Here is a 21,488-nt window from a genome sequence, read left to right on the forward strand (position 1 = left end):
CCTCGCCCTGTATGTCAGCTTGGCTCTGTGTGGGGCTGGCCTTTGGAGCCAAATTTGCTTGCTGCATCTGGCTGATGTGAACAGAGATTTCATGGTAGACAGAAAGAGATAGAGGGAAATGGGAATGAGAGAGAAAGGGATAGTGTGTGAGTTTATGTGTTACATGTGCAGTGAAGCTAAATGGAGCAGGGTGTCCAGGACGCATACACGCTTGACGGCCTGACTGCAGCCTTGCGATACATAACATTCAGGGTTTATGTGTGTCTGCATGCACACTGGCAAATGTTACACTGTGTGCCTGTGTGGACATGATGCATCAGTGACTCAGCTTCAGCTGTCAAGTGTGGTGTGTGTGCGTGCGCACATGTTTATGTGAACAAGTGTGACTGTGACTTGGATGAGCAGCAGGACTAGACAGCTAGCCGTCACTGTATGACTGTCTTTTTCCTGTCTTATCACCTATCGACTGTTTATGAGACGCCAAAATGAAAGCACTAATAGAAAGAGAGGTGCGCGCACACACACACACACACACACACACACACACACGCACACACACACACACACACACACACACAGATGTGGATAGTGTTTGATGGAACTGTGAAGTAAGATTAAACAATGTCTGGAAGTTATCAGGATTCAATTATCAGCCTAAGGTTTGTGTGTGTCAATGGGATTTAATGCTTTACACAATACACAGCTATAAATGTAATCAATTCATCATCTGTTCACCACACCATTCTGTTTCCCAGGTCTAGCTGGCCAATGCCGGGCCCATCGTGGACATCTGGTGGTGGTAGCAGCAGCAGTGTGTATGTGAGCGTGGTCCCTGGCGCCTAGCTCATGTCCAGCTCATAATGCCGTCGTCCACACGGAAAGGAGGGCCAAAGGACCCCGAGCTGGCCGACCTCTTCTTCAAAGATGATCCCGAGGATGTCTTTTGTGACCTGCATGAGATTGGGCATGGCAGCTTTGGGGCCGTCTACTTTGTAAGTAGCAGGTTGCAATTTGTGTACTTCCACAGACCATGAAGTTTTGGAACAGATTTGGAAAGAATTTTGAATGCAGAGTGAAGAACTTTGTTTAAATTCGAATGAATCGGCTTTTTAAATGGGGATTTTTGGTTGGATTCTAGAGGACACTGAAAACTGCCTGCAGTTGTGCTGTTCTCATTGTTATATTATCAGGACTTATTAAACAACAGTTTTGAAATAAGGGTTTTATCAGGCACTTGTCACGACATTTTGCATATCTTTTTGTACTGACTCATTAAGTCATGTTTAACACTGAATTCTGCTCCGACAGGACTTTAAAGATTATCAACAGACTCTGGCTGGACACGTCAAAGTTTTGAAATATTATTGCCTTGTGGGAGTAAAATGACAAAGATGTAGTGGTTGTGCAACTGATGGTGAAAGTTAATATTTATATATCTTGCATGTTTCAGCAGCAGCACATGAACGAGGGCCTGGACCACTTAAAAAAATCATACTATAATAACCAGGGCACACTACACCTGTTACCACATGATGATTTTTAATATGCAATTATAGGTTTTAGTATTTATTTATTAACTAGTTAACATACATAATATTCATTTGTCAATTTGCTGATTTGTAAACATTTAAGTTTAGCCCACTACATTATGGCTCTTTGAACAGATTTAAGTGGAGACAGTTCCTCTCTCAGCATTTTCTCTGTAGTCTTTCTTATTAATCTCATCATCACTAATTACTCATCAAGCCTTTGATTTTAAAGCTGAGTCGTGGGGGCTGGTGAAAGCATGCAGCATCTCTCTGCTTTCTCTTAATTTTGTCTCCTCTCTTTTCCTCCTCAGTACATTTCTCTCCTCGGCACTCATCTCCTATCCTTGCATCTCTTCTCCTCTCTCTCTCCCTCCAGGTGCAGAGCTGGGAGCAATAAACCTCCGTTCTCTTTCCTAAAACAGCTGTTTTCTTGATATAGAAAAAGAGGAAAGCTGCTGATAGTGGGACAGGATTTTCTTTGCTGCCAGGGCATTGCTATCCCCCGTCTATCCCATGTCATTTACACATACACACTCATAACCCCCATACATAACTGCAAGCTCTGGTATCCACATCTGTCTGCCTAACAGACTCCAGTCTGTGTCTAAATCCTGCCCCGATGCCAGCGCTGTGCACATTGACACATTTATGTTGTCTGCATTACAACTAGTGCACTGTTTTAAACACAGCTTTAGTGAAAGAAATTCATTGCTTTTTTCCAGATTTTTTTAGCTTTTGAGCACACTCACTTTTGACCTGAAATGCTCAAAAATGATAAAAGTTAAAAATACATTAAGCTTTCATTCTCTGTTGATATGTTTTGTACTTTTTGGAAACATCAGAAGGAAATACTCCTTCCAACCTTCTCACACTCAGACGACAGTACTAACCATTTATACATTGTGCTGTGTTTTTGTAATAAACTGTGTTTATACAGTATTTTATTAAGGTGTATATGACCATCTATCCGTACACACCAGGGGAAACAGTTTTTATACATGAACAGGTGGAAAAATGAGAATCACACGAATCTGAAAAAGTCTAATGGGAATGCTCTGTTGTCTGCTGTTACTGTAAATTCATTAAAATCTGTACATGAAATTCCCATTCATTTGTACGTGGGATGAAGCAGAGATACAGTCTTAGGCTGAGTCACAGCATTGCTGTCCCTAGGGCCAAATGCCTCCATGGGTTTAACATGGGAATGTTAATGTGCACAGACAAATCAGACACTCACAGTATCTACAGATAAACCATGCCGCACTTACCTGCAGGCTTCCCCTAATCATGCTATTGACTGCTTTGATCAGATGGAAATTTGTTTGAATTCAAATGAGAAAGTGTTTTAGAGCCGTAACAGTCTGCGGTAGTTGTATTATTATGTGCATGCAGTGTGATGTTTTGTGTGCATCAGGTTTATCTGGCTCACCTTTGAATTGTTCTTGAGGCAATACATAAGTTACATTAAAAAAAAAATTATTTTTCAGTGTACCAAATCTGTTTGCTGCTGTATCATTTTATTATATATTTTTATTGTGCATATTGTATATTAGTACAATATACATGTGATGTTGTATCTGTATATACAAATGAATTTCCATTAATTTTTTGTAACATTTACTGTATGTGATTAAACCTAATGGTTAGTTTAGATGTGACCTTTTTAAGACAAAAACAGAAGTTAAGCATCAGGATCTTCCACAGCAGCAAAATTACACTTTTATACAGCATGTTACCATATACCAATCTTCTATTTTCTCTTTCAGGCCCGCAACTCCTACTCCAATGAGGTGGTGGCCATCAAAAAGATGTCTTATAATGGCAAACAGACTACTGAAGTAAGAAACAAACACACACATACCCACACAGGAGCATATGCACAACCAAAACACCAAACTCTGTATTCAGAACCACTGTGAATGCACCACTACAGTTTACTGGTTGCCTCACCATCACAAGCTCAAGTTCAAGAGGGCATTTGGTTAGACGGGTCAGATAACATTAATTTCTCATGCTTTGACTTAAATCTAAAAAAATGAGGGCAAGAGTTGATAATGCAAAAGCAGTATTACATCATTTGCACTGCTGTTTCACACAAAGCTTAACACTAACTGGTGTGATTGAGAGATTTCTCATTTATAGTGGCTTCTTACCCTGAAGGAGCAAAAATAATTTGAAAATTAAGAAAAATTACTCACCACCAGACCCAAACTTTGGAATAAACATGTGCCTCTCTCAATCTGAAATTGAAAAAGTTTAGCAACCATTCTAGTCCAGAACATATCTAGAGGTTGAGTCATGATGGCAACTTAGACTTCTAGTTTTTAGGTTGAAATGTTTCCCTACTCATCTGAGTAGCTTCATCAGTATGTGACATACAGTATGCCCAGTGTTCCTAACCAGCTGAGGCTTTTGGTTTCTGTATTAGGTCTTCTGGTAAGCAGAGAACTGGCTTTCAGTTTTATTTGTTACTGAATTTGTTGCAATGATATTATCAAACTTTTCCTTCCTGTGTACATGCAGTACTGATGCAGCTGCACAAATGGAAAAACATCTCATCAATGCCCACTTAAATGTTGCTGTGATGATATCTATAGTGTGTAATCATCCGTGTGTGAATTTGCCTTTGGCAGAAGTGGCAGGACATCATTAAGGAGGTCAAGTTTTTGGGACAGCTGCGACACCCAAATACAATTGAGTACAAAGGCTGCTACTTGAAAGACAACACTGCCTGGGTTAGTGGATCTTTCTCTACATCTTCTTTTGTCCTAGCTCTCATCTCTCCTTAGTCTTTTTCCGCCCATCATCTTTGTCTAGATTTCTTTTTGTCTCCTAACCGTGTTTTCATGCTGCCAACTATTCTGGTTACTGAATGTTGTGATCAGTCTCACAACTGTTGCAGACATCATAATATGATGAATTATCTTTATAAAATTTCACAAACCTAATCTGAACCTTTGTATTTAGAGTCTGTCATGGTGGACTGCATACCATATTCAATTATTAAGCTACAACTGTATTCTATTTCAGCTGGTGATGGAGTACTGCCTAGGCTCTGCATCAGATTTATTAGAGGGTAAGTGTTTTTATTCATGCTTAATGTGCAGACACACGTTCACGTTCAGTCACATTTACAATTTTATTGTTTGTATCAGGGTGTTAATATTAAAAACTTTCTAGGAAATCACTGTGTCCTCCCAAGAAACACTCTCACAACTGAAAAACAAAACCTAGGTTATTGTACAGATTGAACAAATGACAATTATTAATTACTGAGCTGTAGAGGTACCTTTGGGTTAGATCTGATTCCTTATTTCCAGTTGTTATGCTGAGCTAATTTTGCTTAACTCATGAGCCAGGCTTGTGAAAAAAAAAGTTTTAATAACCCACAAGCAGCTTGTGTCTATAGGTTTCGTTCAATCTAGTAGACTTGTCTGTATTCTTTGGTAATTTTTCTTCTCTGTAGCTCAGTGGCCGAATAAGAACATCAGTCCAGATTACCTTTTGACCTTAGTTCATGAGGTTTTGCTAGATATATTTGACATGAAGAAGTGCCTGCTATCAGATAGTTACATTAATCTCTTAAACCCATAAAACCTGTGGTTGTCATCATTGGGACATGAAGCTTATAGTAAAACCACAGTAATTTATTCATACTTGCTATGAATTCATGCTGCTGGTCAATCAATCAAGAGCAAGGTATTGTTTTATATGTAGTTTTAGTTTCTAGATTACCTAGGTTTTTTTAAAAGACCAATAAACATTCCTGACCTGAACCTAATGTTATTTTAAGCACTTATGCATGTGCTCACTGTGTATCACTGATACACAGCCATGACAGCTGGCACTGGCCATTATGAAATTTTGCAGTCAAACAAATTGTGAAGTTTTAGTTGCCAGTACCTTCATCAAGCATAGAACCTGCAACTCATAGCTATATGCACTTTCATTATGTAGGCCTTTGTGTAGAGCTGTTATAGTTCATTATTACATACAGTAATTCAAGTCAAGGTTGCTACTTATTTCCACTATACTTATTTCTCCCCAAGTTCATAAGAAACCACTCCAAGAGATGGAAATTGCTGCCATTACCCACGGTGCCTTGCTAGGACTGGCCTACCTACATTCCCATAGTATGATTCACAGGTGAGTTGGTTTGTTTTCTTCATCCAAACATTTCCCAGCAGGAACATACAGTGACTTTACTGAAAACATGATAAGATGAGATGAGAGACAATCATGTTCTCCCTTTATAGCAGTGCTTGCTAATTAAGTCATAAAATCTCATGCCTGTTGTTAAATTTCATCTTTCTTGAACATCACTATGAGAAGGTAACAACCCTCCTGTCTCATCTTTTTTATCACTGACAGATATGATTGGCATCCAATAATGGTGCTGTAATAATCATTTTGACTACTCTATGTCATCAGAGATCTAATTGCAGGGATATAAAAATACATAAAACCTTTTAAACAAACACTATATGTATAAATACACCACACCAATGACCTGTCATTAGGAAGAAAAGATTTGCCTTGGCTGCTATACCTGTTTGCTCTTTTAATGTGCTCATTGTCTTCATCCCCCTTTCCCCATCCAGAGATGTGAAAGCTGGTAATATCCTGCTGACTGAGCTGGGTCAGGTTAAACTGGCTGACTTTGGCTCTGCTTCCATTGCCTCACCTGCCAACTCCTTTGTGGGAACACCTTACTGGTCAGTATACACAATTGTTTCTTTATGCAGCATTTTCTTCATATTGGCATCTTGATAATATCAAATATCAAGGCATCTTGTTGTCACTGATCACGGAAGCCTGACACCTGAATGACACCAGAGTCTCCTAAATAAAAATGATTTCTGTTGGTGCACAGACCTTTAAATCACTTTGTACACAAAAGCAGATGCAGTTTTGGATCAAACCATTACTAATAAATGATGAGATTCATGAAAATTAACTGGAAAAATTACTTTTGAAAAGTTGGGTGAGCAACAGCTACTCTGTTACATATTGTTACAGAAGCTGCTATAACATCCTGTGCTGAAATATTTACTCCTCTTTGCAACATTGATGGAGAATGAAATCATCACATACAGCTGGACTAGGAATGAACTCTCATGAGGGGCCAGCAGCACACAGCTTTGCCTCACTTGTCATGATAAATTCAAACACACACAAGCTGTCACACTCCACATTTTCAGAAACACACATATATTCTAAATACTGAGCTGCTATCACAGCATACCAGAATCTTTAAAAGCTCTGAGAGGCTTAGCAGATTATAACATTATCATGGATTTTTCCTCATACTTAATAGAGTTCTGTATGCGTACATTTGTATGTGCATCTTTCTGTCTTCAGGATGGCCCCAGAAGTGATCCTAGCCATGGACGAGGGCCAGTACGATGGGAAAGTGGACATCTGGTCCCTGGGTATCACCTGTATTGAACTGGGTGAGCTTGCATTGGCCCAGACAGTCAGAAAATTTACTGACTTAAACTGAATAAAAGTGATGCATGCCTAATGCCCTTCTTGTCCTATTATAGCGGAGCGTAAACCGCCCTTGTTCAACATGAATGCCATGAGTGCCTTATATCACATCGCCCAGAATGACTCTCCCTCGCTGCAGTCAAATGAGTGGTGAGTTGAACATGTCTTCAAATATAACATTCTTTTTTTGCCCCCAACCTGAAAGGAACTCTCAAGACTTTAAAGTTGTTGATCACATACCTTTCTTCTAAAAACGTAGTCTTTCCAGACTGCAGTCCAATATGTGATCAGTTAAAATGTCCAGTTTATGCCAGAAATAGTAAAAAAAAAAAAAACCTCACAGTCATGGTGTTATTAATTTACAATCAAAATAAAAGCCAAAGAAACTGCTGGTGCATTACACCCAGTCAACTGTGAATATTAAATCACAGGCCGATCTGGGCTCAGTCAGGATAAGACATCACTGTGCTAATCTGCACAACCTGTGATCTCTGCAACTGGCCTTGTGCAAGGTCACACTCTTATGTCTCTTATATAATTATCTGGGAAACCTCTATGTCTGCTGAGCTGAGCAGAGCATATTTTGTTTAATATCAACATTAAGATAAAGCAATGTTATTATTCTAGTAGCTAAAAAAGCTCACATATTTCTTTTTTTTTTTTTTTTTCTTTGTTTCTTTATACTCAGGCTCCATGTCCTAAATGTAATATAGGAAAACTGCCAGCTTTAGTTGTTGTTTAGTTGTAGTTGTCACACTGAAATATCATGCCTACCTTTGATGTTCTCCCTAAAATGTACCTTTGTACACTTGTTTCATATTAACACAACTATGGTATGAAAGTAAAGCGGTAAAGTCCCAGATATAAAGAGTCATGCAAGCATTTGTTCGATTTGTTGGAAGAATGTGTACCCTCTGCACAGCCAGAGTGAGTAGCTGAATGCTGCTCTCTACCTGCCTCAGAGCAGCCTGAGGGCATTAGTGGCCTTCCTGTGTCTTCCGTCCAAGCTCTCAACCAAATAACACTGTTCACTGTTACACGTGTCCTGGCAAAGAGCAAGTCGTCAGAAACATGAGGCAAGGGGAGTCTTTTTAAAGTGAGAATTTGCTGCCTCTGACTGTGCATGAAGAATGTCTGTTGTAAAATTACTATTTGTTTTAAACATCGTGCTGAGGCAAGCGATTGTGTGGGGCAGCGTAGGCTTGTGGTATTTTTGGAGGAGCTCCAGTGGCCCAAGGCATTAGCAACATACCGCCAGATGAGACTAGTAGAGACACTGACTTCATAATTTTACTTCAGTACATAAACACAAAGCTGCACTGTATATTGGCATGACATGGATTTTGACTAATGACAGAAGACATTAGATGTAGAGTTTGGAGTCACAGAGCTCTTTGGCAAAGCGGGTTGAGGGGTCAATGACTTAAGATGACTCTGAATGTCCAAAATTAAAAAATCAAAATTCTAAATAGCATCGTTGTCGTCTTTATCTTAAAGATCCACAGTAGTAACCTAAGCTTACACTCTCATATATACAATGTACACCTTACCATCAGGAGCATATTTTTTAGATCAGAGTTAGTGGCACGCTGTTGCATGGCTCCAGTGGCCTATATTTTTATTTCTTCACATTTGCATAATCCATATATGGTTAATTTATGAGATTACATAGCATTGTTCTGGGGTAATTAATATGATAAGCAAAAATGCAAAAAATCAAATTGACAATAAGCAGCTTAAATTATTTTGATTTAAATATGTTTAATTGTCTCTCTGTCTCTCTCTTGTCGTCCTCTGTACCAAGGTCTGACCCTTTCCGGAGCTTTGTTGACTACTGCCTACTGAAAATTCCTCAGGACAGACCTTCATCGGGGGAGCTGCTACGAGTGAGTGGGCTCCCTCTAAAATCCTTCTAGCTCTGACCTAACTTCCTGTCTCAGCCATCCACTGAGCCATGTGGATGAGTCACTCCCACCCACCCATAACTCCCGAATACTCAAGCATATTCACAGTGACGTATTCAGGCACTGTAATGAAGCACCCTGCTTCATTAGAGAATTGCTTATTCTTTTTTTTTTGTTTGTTTTTTTTTTTTTTTTAGCTTTTGTTGCTATGGCCTTTGGGATCTCCCTTAAAAGTTAGGACAATGAGATAAATGTAGCAAGTGTTTTTGTAGCACTTCACACATTCATTTACAGAAGACAAATGGGGCCTTTACACTTATGAAGTCCGAGATCCATGTCCACCTCAGGAGGCAAGCAGAGTCAGGTATCACACCTGACTTGGGTGTTGGGCTAGAAACTTATCCGTGTAAAAGCCTCATTGCTAGAGAAACAATGAGCTTCCCTTTTGGAGAGACCTAGTTGACCGATGTGCTCACCAGTGCAGGAGAAAATCTGACTGAGAAAACAAATGACAGGAAATGAGGGGAAAGAGAGAGATGGGGAAGGACAAACCAAGGGCGTTGTGGTTTTGTGGTTGGTGCTTGAACCTCTAGGCCACCAGGGTGTCCCATTTATCTCTCTTCTTTTTTATGACAAAATTTAGATCGTTTTACAAAAACATCTAGTCACTTTGCTAACTTGTCAAACAAACCAAGAACTTAAGTGCTTAAAAGAATTTTTTCATCTGATTACTATTTCCAAGGTCAGTACACTCTAAGCCTCCAAATTCAGATATTGTTGTAAAATGTCTCCCTCTGTCACTGTTTCATCTGTCAAAAAAAATGGCAAAATAAAGCATAGTAGAAATGCGTTATAGCCACATGTAGGGGATTATGGGTAAATGTTTTTGTCATCTAACCCACCACTCTACTTGCACACCCAAATATCATCATCCATCTACATTCATTGTGTTTCCCAATGGTTTAAACATTGGTCTTTTTGTTTGTGTGACCAACAAGTAATCCTACTGGCCCAGGAAGAGTTTTATGTTCTTGGTGCTCACACTCAACAGTGTGAAACCTCTAGCAGTAGCTTTCACGCCTGGCCCCATTTTAAGAAGCACAAAGGAAAGATGTGAGGTTAAGTAACAGTAAAATTAGAGGCTCTGGACTGTCATCTAGATAGCTGACATTTAGATTGGTATTCACTCTTCCCAGCATCCCTGACCCAAATCCTGTCCGAAAAAACCATTAGAGGGATAAGTACCAAACAGACTTTGGATCAGTGTCGAAGAGGCTTCTTTATTGTGAAAGACGTGGTGGGTGGTGGGGGGGGTTATGGGTTGTGTTGGCTTATGATTAATACCCCACTTTCTCTTCTCAGATATACACACACAAAATCACTATTCCTTTAAGTGCACACACACGCCCCCCCAAGCTCTTTTAAAGGGGAAATCAGGTCACTAATCTGGGGGCCTTAAGCTATCAGTGTTCTGGCCTCAGGTTAAACACATCCTCTCCCTGTAAACCTCATTCAGAGTAATAGTAATTAAATAAAGAAAGAAATGATAACCACACAGTGACCTCCTCCCTAGGTATCTACAGTTTCAGCTAAATAAATAAATAAAACTCAAATAGTTAAATATAGCACTAGTTTGGAAATGGGTATATTTTTTATCCCATAAATTAACTAGGGTATTACAGCTAATTCCAGTACAACAGTTTTACCTAAAAGCCTGTACAAATCCTGTCTAGACCATCTAATATTGTTCTTACACTTGCAGGTTAAAAAAACTATAATAATGCAAGGTATTTAGTAAGCTTTAGTCACTACTGGGTAGACCTTCTTACTTTTGGATTGACTTGCACTGGCTGCTTCTCTTTGTTTACAGTCTTAATGTGTAGCGATACAAACGGTCTGTTGGTTTGTTGTGTATATTTACTGTTATCACACTTCTCATCTAACTCTAACTTTTCCTTTCATCCATCAAGCATGGTAGGCTTCTTCTCTGGAGAGCCTCACCACCGCTAAACTAAAGATTTAAGCAAAGTGTTTACCCCAGAATAGTTAATATGTGATCAAATGCATTTAACATCACAAGTCAGCGATACTTAACTGAGTAAACCTCTGAGGACAGGTCAGATCAGTAGAAGAAGTTGCTTATGTCATAGGGACAACAGGGACAGAACGGGGGACACTGAAAATGTCTCACTTTTTAGCACTAACCTTATAATGAGGAAAAATCTTGGAGATAACTTCTTGCTGGTTGATGGGGCGGGGGTGGCCAACAACCCACGCTCTGTTGTAGGTCCACCAGAAAACGGGACAAATCACTCTCATCTCTATTTTCAGAGCATGATGTCATTCCCCTGTGTCCTGACTAACTCATTACACCAGCATCTGTCACATGGAGAAGAAGATGTGCAGAGAGAGAGCTGGAAAGAGACCTAAAAATAGTTTTTTTTCATTGCATATATAATTTTAGTCTAGTACTCTGAGGTTGCATACATTTCAGCCATTAAGCACGCAATATTTTATGAATGAGAGTGACTAAGAAGAGGTGTGAATATGTGTGTGTGCTAGAGTGGGTGGAAGTGCTGGGAAGAGATGTTGTTTTTGTTTTATTTTTATCTGGATGCTGGAGCATGGCAGTGAATTGCTTAACACACACACTTATTCTTACCCCTGATTCCCCCACAACATCCATCCACTCCAACCTGCTGATTGTGTAACACAAAATAATTACATAAATGCATGACAGCCAGGCCTCCATCAAATTACACTTCCATCAAATCACAGAAAGGTTGGTTACTTAGAATACAGTACAAAAGGTCACATCTTAGTTCATGTCAGTTTAGTGTAAAATACATTTTAATCAGCACATTATTTTTTGTAAGTTTAATGATATGATGATTTAATTGTATTGTAGGAATTTGATTTGTTTTAAGAAAACTTACCTTGCTAATTTGTTTTTCATCACATTATTAGATCATGTTTCTTCCCTGTAAATAAAGCTTTTGTTCCAGAAAGCTTATTGTTCATTGGTCTTAGATAAACAAAACTAACTTCTCTATCATTTACTAGCAAATTACTCAGTCATTGTTTTAGTTTCTTGATATAATTTAATTGATGATTATTTATTGGAATGAAAAAGATGAAGAGTATTTACCAAAAACCATTTTATGAATGATCTTACACAGATCCCATGTGTTCAGGGTACTGCTGGAGGATGTGCTGGGACTCCGAGGACCAGCTGAGCAACCTCCAGGCGCCCTCTAGTGATAGTGTGATGCTTACTAAAATAATTCACTTGATGAAATCTATTGTTGGCAATGCAGCCCTAAAGTGGAGAAATAAGATGTCATTTGAATCCTTTAGATCAAATATATTTTAAAGCCCAATATTGAATTGAGCAGCAATGTGGAACAAACACGTGGTGTTTGCTGGAATGCTGTAGGAAATTTAAATGATACAAGATTAGCTCTTTCACACTTCTATATGAAAAGTATTGTGAGAACTGCAAGACATTAATAATGTCTTGTTTAAGTTACACTATTTTAAACTAAGTGTACTCTGTAACAAATATTAAAATTTTCATTTAAAAAACTGAACGTTCCATTTTCAAATAGCTCTTCAACTAATTTTGAAGAGAAGTCATTAGTTACCTGACAATAACCATTTAATATCCATGCACTGTATGGTATGAAGGATGAAGTTAAAACACAACTTGAATTCAATCAGATTTCTGAAATCATTATTGTTAACTTATTTTCCCCAGCATGATTTTGTTCGTCGAGAACGCTCGCAGCGCATTCTCATTGACCTCATTCAGAGGACCAAGGATGCAGTCCGTGAACTGGACAATCTGCAGTACCGCAAGATGAAGAAGATCCTCTACCAAGAGAAACACAATGGACCCATGGGAGAGAGCCAGGAGGAAGAAGAGGTAGGAGGAAGAAGGAGAGGGAAGTTTTGTGGGGAGTTAATTAATTGGGGTGTGTTTCTGTGGGAAGGAAAAAAATACAGACGAGTGTAAGTGTTTGTCAGGAGGTTAAAGGGTTCAAATGATTAACTGTTTGATCAGATATATATTATCTAATATTGGCAAATGTCCATCACAATTTAATGACAGTCCAAATAACTAATATGCAGTTTTCTAGTGATATACACCAGAGAAAAGCAAATCATTATATTTGAGACGCTATAATGACGTTTTTGCTTGAAAAAAAAAAAAAAAAGCTTAACTGGCAAAAGAAAATGATAGTTGATGGATGTTTTCAGAAAATACATGTAAGCCCAACACTTACATGTAAGTCCAAAACAAGCAGAGCCTTGCTCCTGCTGCTGCTATAATCCAACACTGAGATGAAATGTCCCTTAATTGACCTGACCTTAGGCAACCTAAACAGACATGGACAGCCAGCAGCACAGTAGTGTCATCCTACACCACATGTTGCAATTCAGAGCAGCTATCAGACCTCACTGCAACAGGACACCTCTGAAGGCTTTACTGAGAAAACCTGTAGTCTTGAAAGTTATTTTCTGGTTTTAGGGGAAGATATATTGCATGTAGAAAGACTGATCCTGATCTACATTTCCATTATTGCAGACTTAACTGAACTGTCTGCCACAAAACTGTGCGGTTTGATTTCCCTCTTATCTATCATGGGCACACACTAGTCTTTTAGACTTCTAGTCTAAAGATATCTCAGTTAAACCAATATGTATTGACACATGAAAGATACAAACACACACACACCTACACATCTGAACAGTTAGGGTTTAATGAAAACCAGGCATCATCAGTTTTTGAGGTGACTGTATTTCTTGGTACAATTTGGAGAGGCCTGGGTATGTGAAGGTGAAGGACATGGGAGTCTATGGATATATTTTAATCTGTGTACATTTGCATGACTTTTGAATGTTCATTTGTGTATGCATGTGTTGATGAATATGTATGGATGATCACTTGCAGGACAGCGAAGCAGCCAGCTGTAAGATGAACAGTCTGGGCAGCAACCACTCTATCCCCAGCACCTCACTCAGCACGGGCAGCCAGAGCAGCAGCGTGAACAGTATACAGGAGGTGCTGGACGACAGCTGCTCTGAAATGACCATGATGCACCCCCAGGATTACAGCAGCCCCCTCGACTCTTCTCCACACACCAAAAAGGTAAAGGCCAAAGGTGAAGGTGGTGAGAATTTAGGGTTGCAGGACAGATTGTCACATCACATCAAACCAGAACTGGAAACTGGAAACAGCCTTTTGTTTGGTGATGAGCTCAAGTACCTCTTCATCAACATCACCTGCTGTGTTCCAAGTGTGTTATTTTAAAATGATTAATAATAAAACATTTTACATTTTTTCAAACATTTTATGTCTTTTCTAAGAAGGCATTATTGACTTTTTTGCCTGCTTACTGACTACTTAGCAATTAATTGCTGCAATTTACCAATTGAAAAATTGATTGGTAAATTGCAGCGCATGCTGTTAAGATGTTTCAATTGATTTAGATTGGTGGACATGCTCCACCCACATAAAGAAATGCAGAAATAGCACATTTAAATTTAAATCATTACGAAGATGTAAAAGGTAAAGGGGTATGAGTAATTTCTGAAGCCACTGTGCATATATTGTTTTATTGCATGTATTAATTGATTAACCTTCTCCACAATGTTGCCACAGCTCCTGCCAACTGCAGGGTATCATTCCATACTAAACTGGTTCCCATATTCAAAGATTAATGAATCATTATCTCCAGCAAAGTCTATTGATTTCCATTCAGATTTTTTAGTTGTTCTCATGATATTTTCACAAACAAACACCAACAAAAGTAACTCATCTTACTCACAGTGCAAGATCAACTTTTTACCTTCCCAACATTTCATTTACTATCACTTCCTATTTGAGGTAAATATTCAATAAATGAAAGGACACATGGGTCTGTGCAAGCGTCTTCTGGGTCTCACTCTGTGTGCTTAATCCCCTCCCCCTTGAAACCATGGAAACAATCGACAGTCTTCACCATTTGGCAGATCACTTCAAGTTCATCACCAACACCGTGAGAACAAAGGCTGTGTACACATGTCGACAAGCAGCACATACTTCCCACTTACAGCTCTGTCATCCTGGACACACATACACATTCAGTACACATAGGTCAACACAATGCCTGACATTCTGATTGAGTATCTCATATGACTTTAAAATCTGTGAAGAGAGCTGTCACTGCTGTGTCATTGTCTTTCTTCATCTGCTCTTTGTATTTTGACAGTGCATGAATAAGGACATCACTTTATGAACAGACAGCCAATGTGTTGTTTCAAGTTCAGGGGCTGAGCTGAGAACAAATAAAAGTGACACATATTGTTTTCAGATGCTGATGAAGTTCCCTCCACACATAAATGAGCTCTTTGGTCTCCGGTTTTTAATGGGGGGAACAGAGTGTTGACATTGTACCATGCTTTGCAAAGTTATAGTTGACACAGTTTTAGCAAATGTTGAAGATTCCTTTTGAAATTTAAATATTATATGACTAAAACCAGTTGAGCACTGTATAATTTTAAATATTGTACGATGATAGTAAAAAATTGTATTACTGCCACACATTTGAGTGAGCTAAAATCCAGTTTACACGTTGATTTTCACACCTGGTTCACCTTTTGTGTATCATCCTGAAGGCAGACAAGTCTTTGATGTAACATTACGTTTTCCTCCTCACAGGACCAGTATCAGTACAACTGGGATGATGGCATCCACAGGGACCACCGGCCAGAACTGAGGCCAGTCTCCTCTGACAAGAGCAGCCAGGCCCAAAACTACAAGAACCAGGGCCGCTTTGCCACCATAAAGTCAGCCTCACTGGTAAGTTTGACAGAGCCTTTTCGTCTTCTTCATTTTTTTAAAATGGGAGGTAAGACAGCATTTTTTTCAGAAAGGGTGTTTTTTTTTTTTTTGTTGTTGTTTTTTTTTTTCCTCAGTGAAAAGAATGATTGCAGAGGACATTGAATTCGAATGCAACCTAATGCTGTACAATTGAATGTGGATTCATGTTGGGTATAAAGAAGGTCTGTCTTTCTCCTTTTTCCTTTCTCCTTTACATCTTTACTCAGATGTAATCTTTGTCTTCTGTATTCTCTTTACTTCTTTGCATTATTTTTATCCCCATCAGCCCATGTTTTGGTCTTTACTTCTTTGTCTTTGCTGTTCACTTTTGACTGTATCTCTGCAATCTGTGTCTTTCTCTGCTGCCTTTCCTCTCATTCACTTCACTCGTTTTGTTTTTACTTCTGCTACGATGTTACGATGCAACTCTCCTCACTTCACCCTCTTCTTTAATTCTCCTTCTCCAGCACTTGAGTATACATCACTGTTAGATCTGACTCAATATTCTGAGTCGAATGGGGTGGAATTCTCTCTTTCTCTTTGGCCCGCTTTCTTTCTGTGTCTCTTTCTCTCTCTCTCTCCTCCCTGTCTGTTGTCATGGAAACGGGCTCTAGTAACTAGTAAGTAGTTATGGTGTTGTGCGTAAGCATTAGTGTGCGTGTGTGTGCTTACCCATCCATGACCTACTGGTTTTAATTGTGTGTCCTTTTTGCTGTCAGGTCCTAAACCAGACATGAGAAAACACGAGCAAGAAAGATATGTGTTCAGGCCTCTGCATCTGAGGTGTCCTCATACTGTCCTTGACCGAAACATGAACCATAGATGGACCAAGGCTATGCGTTTTTCTTTTTTGTTTTGTTTGATCACCAGTGTCTTTAGTCTGTGCTGGAGATTTGTCTTTTTTTTTTTTTTTTGGTTAATCTCAAAATCATAGTCTCTCATGACTTGCAGTCGCATATAAACTGCTTTGATTTGCATGAGCCCAGCTGGAGGTATTGCATTTTCAGGATAGTTTCAGGCCACAATGAAATATGTCCCCCAAAACAAGAAGCTGTCATATTCCAAACTGAGACAGAAAATAAAAAGAATCCTAATCCTGATGATGTACCTTTTCTCTATATATATTGTTTGGGACCATTTTATTTAACAGTTCGCTCTAGAGAGAGAAAGATGGTATGGCATACAAAAGTCCCACGGCTGGGAATTGCAGTTATGTGATATGCAGCTTAACACTAGGACAGCAGTCACCCTGTGATTGTATTTCTTGTTTATTATGAATCATTTTTGAGGCCTGAAAATGTAAAATCTAATTTTCCCTAGCAAAATATTTTTCTTTTTTTTTGCTGTTAATATGCAAGTCTGTTACTAGAATGTATAAAAACACATTTTAAGTTGTCTTTAATATATAGATATATATATTTTTTTCAATTTTCTCATGATTCTTTTACAATCCTACAGTCATAAGTCATAACTCTCATTTGTAACGTCATAATAATGAGGAAAACGTAAAAATTGAAAAAAGAAAACAGCTTTGAACTGTTGGATATTTGATGAAGGAGTAGACCTCTACTCCATTCTTCTCAGATTTATTTTTCTGATCCTGAGGCAAGAAACCACTGTTCGATACCCCGATAGCAGCACTCACATGAAAGCATAGACACCTTCCCTCTGAACGGGTTTTCGTGCAATCAGACGCACTATGGTCACAATAAACCTACCTCTTTTCTTTACACAAAGACTCTAATATTCTTATGTTAGACAACAGTTGTAATTCATACCCAGCAGTCTGGGCTCATTGTAAGTTACTGTGGTTTAAATTCAAATTGAAATACCTAATAGCTGCAGATGAGAGGGCACATTGACTTGGGAGCTTTCTGTCACTGAGGCTGTCTGTCTTGAAAAGAGGCGGCATCGTGTAAACCACATCATCTCTGTTGTGTGATAATACTGGTCCCGCACGCCGGTGCTGGAAGAGATGACATCATCTTTTTCTGCCAAGCGCAGACGTCCTCAGATTGGCCTCAACGCTCAGACTGAAATCAGCAGGTAGACAAAGACAGAGGGAGTGAGAAGGCTGGGGGGTCCAGATGATGAGGGGTGATGGACTGCCACAGAAGTGAGAGAGGGAAATACAAAGGGGGGAGAATAAAAACATACTTGTAAACATACAGTTATGTTATAATCTCAAAAATACATGATGCAAATTCCTGAGTGAGAAATTTATGCTGAATGAAATTACCTCATATTGGAGGAGATCGTGGTGATGGAGGGACATTCAAAGAGAATAAAAGGGTGAATGAAGTGAAAGGTAGGAGAAAGTAAAGACTTGGTACAGGACCCAGATGGCTGATATCAGAAGGATAAGAAGGACAGATAGTGAGAAGGACAGATAAACAAAGGCGAGACAAAAGAGCAGTGCAGATTGAAATCTGGACTGACAAAGAAGGACAATGGGGAAGAGGCTACAGGGGGGTGATGGGCTTTGTCGCTCAGGTGACATGAAGCATCGAGTTCGATCTGATGTAGAGGTGAAAAGCACGGAGAGAGAAGAAGAGGAACAAGGACAAAGGAAGGGATAAAACTGAAAATGACAGGTGAATGATGATGTGGAGTGGACAAGGAAAAGAGGAAAAGAAAGAGATGGAGAGCAACCTGAAAGAACCATCGAGAGAGATAAAAAGGATAAGGATCAGGAGAGAGGGAAATGGAAAAAAGATGGATGTGACGCAAAGAGAACGCATGTGGGACACAAGTAGCTATTGAGACGGAGCACAGGGGTTATTGTAGGTCAGATGAAGAAAGATGTTGTTTGCGATGAGATCATCAGAACATGCACCATCCCTATCAATCAGCTCTTTTGGCAACACTAATTGCTTATAGCTCATAGCATTTTCCGTCATTGGTATCTGCTATGTTATGTAGCAGCAAAGAACTTATTTCAAAAGTTGTCTTTAAACCAAATGCAGCGTTTTGACATATGAGAATACAGAGCCCCCACATTTGTGCATCTACAGGAAAACAGGACAGTACATTAAGGTCTGTAGAGGCTTCCCATCTTCAGCCAGATGACTTCACCATATGTTACTGTATATCTGGTGCAACATTCAAAGTGCATTCATGTCTTCTTGTATCTTGTTCCTGTAAAACAAATCAGTTCAGATTTGAAGCACTGGACTGTTTTTAATGTAATAAAGAAAAATGTTAGTTTTTGGAAGCAGAAAGATTTTGTGTCCAATAAGATGTTAACTGTATAAATAAGAGAGCTGCTCACTTCTATCAGTGTATTTTTTGTAAACAGCTCTTGTTTTTATCACCATGTTCTTTCAAGTATGTTTCATTGTCATCAAATTGAATACCTTCTTTGCAACACACTGAATTTTGTTGGGAAAACAAGCTTGACTGCTCTGTTAAACAAACTAGCTCTACTTATTTCTTTATAGTACATCTCTCAAAGTCCTTTAGCGTGTTTGCTGCCAAGGCACAATCTTTTTTTTGCATTTCAAATTCTTTTGAATCTCTTTATGATAACGTGTGTTTAAAAACTGATAGCCCTGATTGGTTATTGAGAAGCAGAATTGGGGTCAGTTCATACACAGACATCAGACATCTGGTGAACACACAGAGCTATGACTACCCGTTTCTCTAAGTGGACTATTGCTATTAATTAAATACAGGGAGGTTTCAAAAAAGATAGTTTGTCAGTGCTTGTCCTGCTCATTTATTGTTACAGAAATCAGTCACATCAAACACAAGTTGTGTAAAGAAAGAAAAAAATCATATTCTTTGAGTTCATCATTACATTCCTTAGTAAGGCAAACCACCTTGAATTGGAAAAAACAAAATAACTAAGTTCAACTGTTAAATTCCCGCTGATCTGACTGGAGCTTTAGGTTGCATGCCCCCCTCCTCTCCTTGATTATGAACTCCTTTCCAGTCCCTGAGCCTTGTGTGAAAGAGACCGTCACGTGGCGTGACTTGGCCCTTTGTGGCAGCATACTGGGTGGCAGTGAAGCAAGTGACTAGGATTGGGAACGGCTATTACAGTAAGGGTATTGATTCAGCACAATTTAAGATGTGGGCTCAACCTCTATCTGTTTCCACACCAACCCCCAATCCCCTTTTCCTTCTAGCTGTCCTTATTCTCATTATTTCCATTTTTCTTTTCTAACTCTCCCCCTGTCACTCTCCATCTGCTGTTTCTCCTTAGCAATCTCTCTGCCTACTCTTCTCTAACCCCCCCAACTTCTCTCACTCTTTCTCAATGAGGTATTCATGTGACCCACCTGCTGTCTGCCGCTTAGCGTTAGCCTGACTAAAGAGCTGCTCTGTGCTCTTGTTGGCCCACAGAGTCAGCCTGCCTCATTCACAGTTCACACGCCTGCCCAGGCCGCGAACTAAGGAGAGGGAGGGGCTAGGCGTCCAGTAAAGGTGGGGGTCTTAGGGTGGCATCTGAGCTCAGACAGGGTTCTGTTGGGCGTCGGATGCTGGACAAGGTTCCTGGATGCTGTTTCTTTTGGCTAAAGTTGCCATCATGTTTGGCCTGAGGTGTTCAGGTGGCAGTTATGAGAAGATGCGGAGCGAGTACTACCTAGATGTGGAGAACCCTTTCTGTTCTCAGGTTGGTGTGTCAGATATAGGCTTTGCAAAGGAAAAATGGGTGATATTTGTTTTAAGACATATATTGTCCTAGTCTGTGTTGATTTAATGTAATTATGTAACTCTTTAATTTTTTTTTTTTTTTTTTTTCCCCTGTGGTCCAATTGGCTTTAAAACATTTTTAAAGCATTTTAGATCCTTTATGGGTGCCTAATCTATGTGGCTGTGACTCCTCTTGTGTGATGGTTACATGAAAGAGCTTTTGTTGAACTGTAATGTTAACTTCATAAGAGATTTCACAGTATTTATTAAGGGCTTAATTTCCCATCACTGGTTGAAACTACTTTCTTGTAAAACCGATAAGCACTGCTGACTCATTAGGACAGTTGCTCTGTAAAGCTTTACAGTACTGAATAAATTCTGTTTTAAATTAAGTTCTTTTTGCAAAAGATAACCTCGATAACTGAAAATAGCATATTTACAATGAACCAGGTGAGGTGTTAAGTGTCTTTAGAGGAACCTGATATATTAACACCCTTTAATCTGCTGCTTGTCTCTGCAGTTACATCTCCAAACTTCTCTCTCTCCACAGGTGACCAAGCAGATCCACGAGCATGAGCAGGAGAGTGAGTTGCGAGAGCAGATGTCGGGCTACAAGCGCATGCGGCGGCAGCACCAGAAGCAGCTGATTGCCCTGGAGAACAAGCTCAAAGCCGAAATGGACGAGCACCGGCTTAAGCTGCAGAAGGAAGTCGAAACGCAGGCCAACAATGCCTACATCGAGCTGGAGAAGCTGGCAAAACGTCATGCTGTGCAAACTGAGAAGGAGGTGGGATTTTGAGGGAACATGAGTGGAAAGCATTTGTTGATGCATAAGAACAATAATATACAATACAATACAATACAACAATAATATTTCAGAGATGATCACCTCAAACTACACATTGGCTGAAGGATAAGGTTTGTTTTGGAAAAAGGGGGTATCATATCAACATTATTTTTTACTGTATTAGTAAAAGGAAATTTATTGAAAAGTTTAATTCTGTCCAACCTCAACCTTACATTGAATGCTAAGGAAAGTTACACTGCTCCCGCCCTTTGATA

General features: G+C 39.3%; 1 protein-coding gene across 4 annotated transcripts in view; it reads left to right on the forward strand.

Moving 5' to 3' along the window:
• The window catches only part of taok3a (TAO kinase 3a), a 54,122-nt gene that overhangs the window by 24,543 nt on the left and 8,091 nt on the right, over nt 1–21,488 (forward strand). For all 4 annotated transcript variants that reach the window (XM_026321924.2, XM_026321925.2, XM_033325378.1 and 1 more), the window contains 13 exons: nt 756–992; nt 3,296–3,367; nt 4,163–4,264; nt 4,560–4,605; nt 5,579–5,675; nt 6,131–6,244; nt 6,891–6,982; nt 7,076–7,169; nt 8,824–8,905; nt 12,681–12,848; nt 13,878–14,075; nt 15,627–15,767; nt 20,977–21,213. In XM_026321924.2, the coding sequence (XP_026177709.1) occupies nt 861–992; nt 3,296–3,367; nt 4,163–4,264; nt 4,560–4,605; nt 5,579–5,675; nt 6,131–6,244; nt 6,891–6,982; nt 7,076–7,169; nt 8,824–8,905; nt 12,681–12,848; nt 13,878–14,075; nt 15,627–15,767; nt 20,977–21,213 (1,575 nt within the window). In that variant the 5' untranslated portion in view covers nt 756–860. The remainder of the gene's footprint in view (nt 1–755; nt 993–3,295; nt 3,368–4,162; nt 4,265–4,559; nt 4,606–5,578; nt 5,676–6,130; nt 6,245–6,890; nt 6,983–7,075; nt 7,170–8,823; nt 8,906–12,680; nt 12,849–13,877; nt 14,076–15,626; nt 15,768–20,976; nt 21,214–21,488) is intronic.

Source organism: Mastacembelus armatus, chromosome 9 (assembly GCF_900324485.2).
Source record: "Mastacembelus armatus chromosome 9, fMasArm1.2, whole genome shotgun sequence".
In the NCBI taxonomy this organism is placed as follows: Eukaryota; Metazoa; Chordata; class Actinopteri; order Synbranchiformes; family Mastacembelidae; genus Mastacembelus; species Mastacembelus armatus.